Genomic DNA, 1,069 nt, shown 5'->3' on the forward strand with positions numbered 1-1,069 from the left:
AGTTCGAGCAAACGCTCACTCGGTTATAAAGACTACAAGGTCCGACTTCGATCAAATTTCCTAAAGCCTCGAACTTATGAAAAACTTTGCATAAGGCAAGAATGAAACAAAATCTTCACAAGGCAGAGAATAAAACAGAGGCAAGTCGAGAAAATAAAAGATCTTTATATATATATATATATATATATATATATATATATATATATATATATATATATATATATATACACAAGAATATTTACAACGTCTGAACAGGACCCTACACATAAAAGACCAAAATGGAAACTAAGGGCTAAGTTTCTTGGTTATCTTCGGGGGCGGTCTCTTCTCCATCAGGCTCCTCCCCGCTCTTGGACCCATACTTGCTCCCATCATCATCATCATCAGAAGCCAAGGCTTCAGCATCATCTTCGAGTTCTTTAGCTTTTTTTATTTCTTCTGTGAGATCGAAACCTCGAGCATGGATCTCTTCGAGGGTCTCCCTCCGAGATCGACATTTAGCAAGTTCAGCAACCCAATGTGCTCGAGTGTTAGCAGTCTCGTCTGCCTCTCTTGCCTGTACCTGAGCAGCTTCAGCATCGGGACGATAGACGGCCACAAATGCATCCGTATTAGCCTTTGCTTTTTCGGCGTCAGATTTGGCCTTAGCAAGTTCGGAGGCCAACCGAGCCTCGAGTTCCTCTATTTTTCTTTTTTGAACTGAGCTCCTCTCCTTTAGACCTCGAAGTTGACTTTCGGCTGATAATAATTGGGCCCGAATAGTTTCCTTTTCTGTAGAAGGCGGTCCATGCCATCTTTCCATCCCATGGTCTCCGCCCTTATTATATCAACTCCTCACGAAGCTGCCCGATTGTCTCGAGCTTCTGCTACAGTTGTGAGATTGAAATATTAGCCTCTGATCCTGAATCAATCCCATGAGTTTTCAAGATTATCATTGCCTGCTTAGTCAGGTCGGTCTGGTCTTGATGAGCCTTGGCCAACTCAGCTCGAAGGCCCTTGATTTCTTCTTCCCTTTGCCCAAAAAGGAGTCTAAGAGCGCCCCTCTCCTCCGTGACCCATCGGAGGTCGG

The 1,069-nt window shown here is 43.9% G+C and overlaps 1 protein-coding gene across 1 annotated transcript; it reads right to left on the reverse strand.

The window, feature by feature from the left end:
- Positions 1-292: 292 nt before the first annotated feature.
- LOC138902125 (uncharacterized) lies at positions 293-802 on the reverse strand. The gene has a single exon (XM_070189944.1). The coding sequence runs from the start codon at positions 800-802 to the stop codon at positions 293-295; it is 510 nt and encodes a 169-aa protein (XP_070046045.1).
- Positions 803-1,069: the final 267 nt, after the last annotated feature.

This window comes from Nicotiana tomentosiformis, chromosome 11 (genome assembly GCF_000390325.3).
Source record: "Nicotiana tomentosiformis chromosome 11, ASM39032v3, whole genome shotgun sequence".
Taxonomy (NCBI): domain Eukaryota; kingdom Viridiplantae; phylum Streptophyta; class Magnoliopsida; order Solanales; family Solanaceae; genus Nicotiana; species Nicotiana tomentosiformis.

Coding starts and splice junctions, on each gene's coding strand:
- LOC138902125 (XM_070189944.1), bottom strand. CDS start 802: ATGGAAAGATGGCATGGACCGCCTTCTACAGAAAAGGAAACTATTCGG.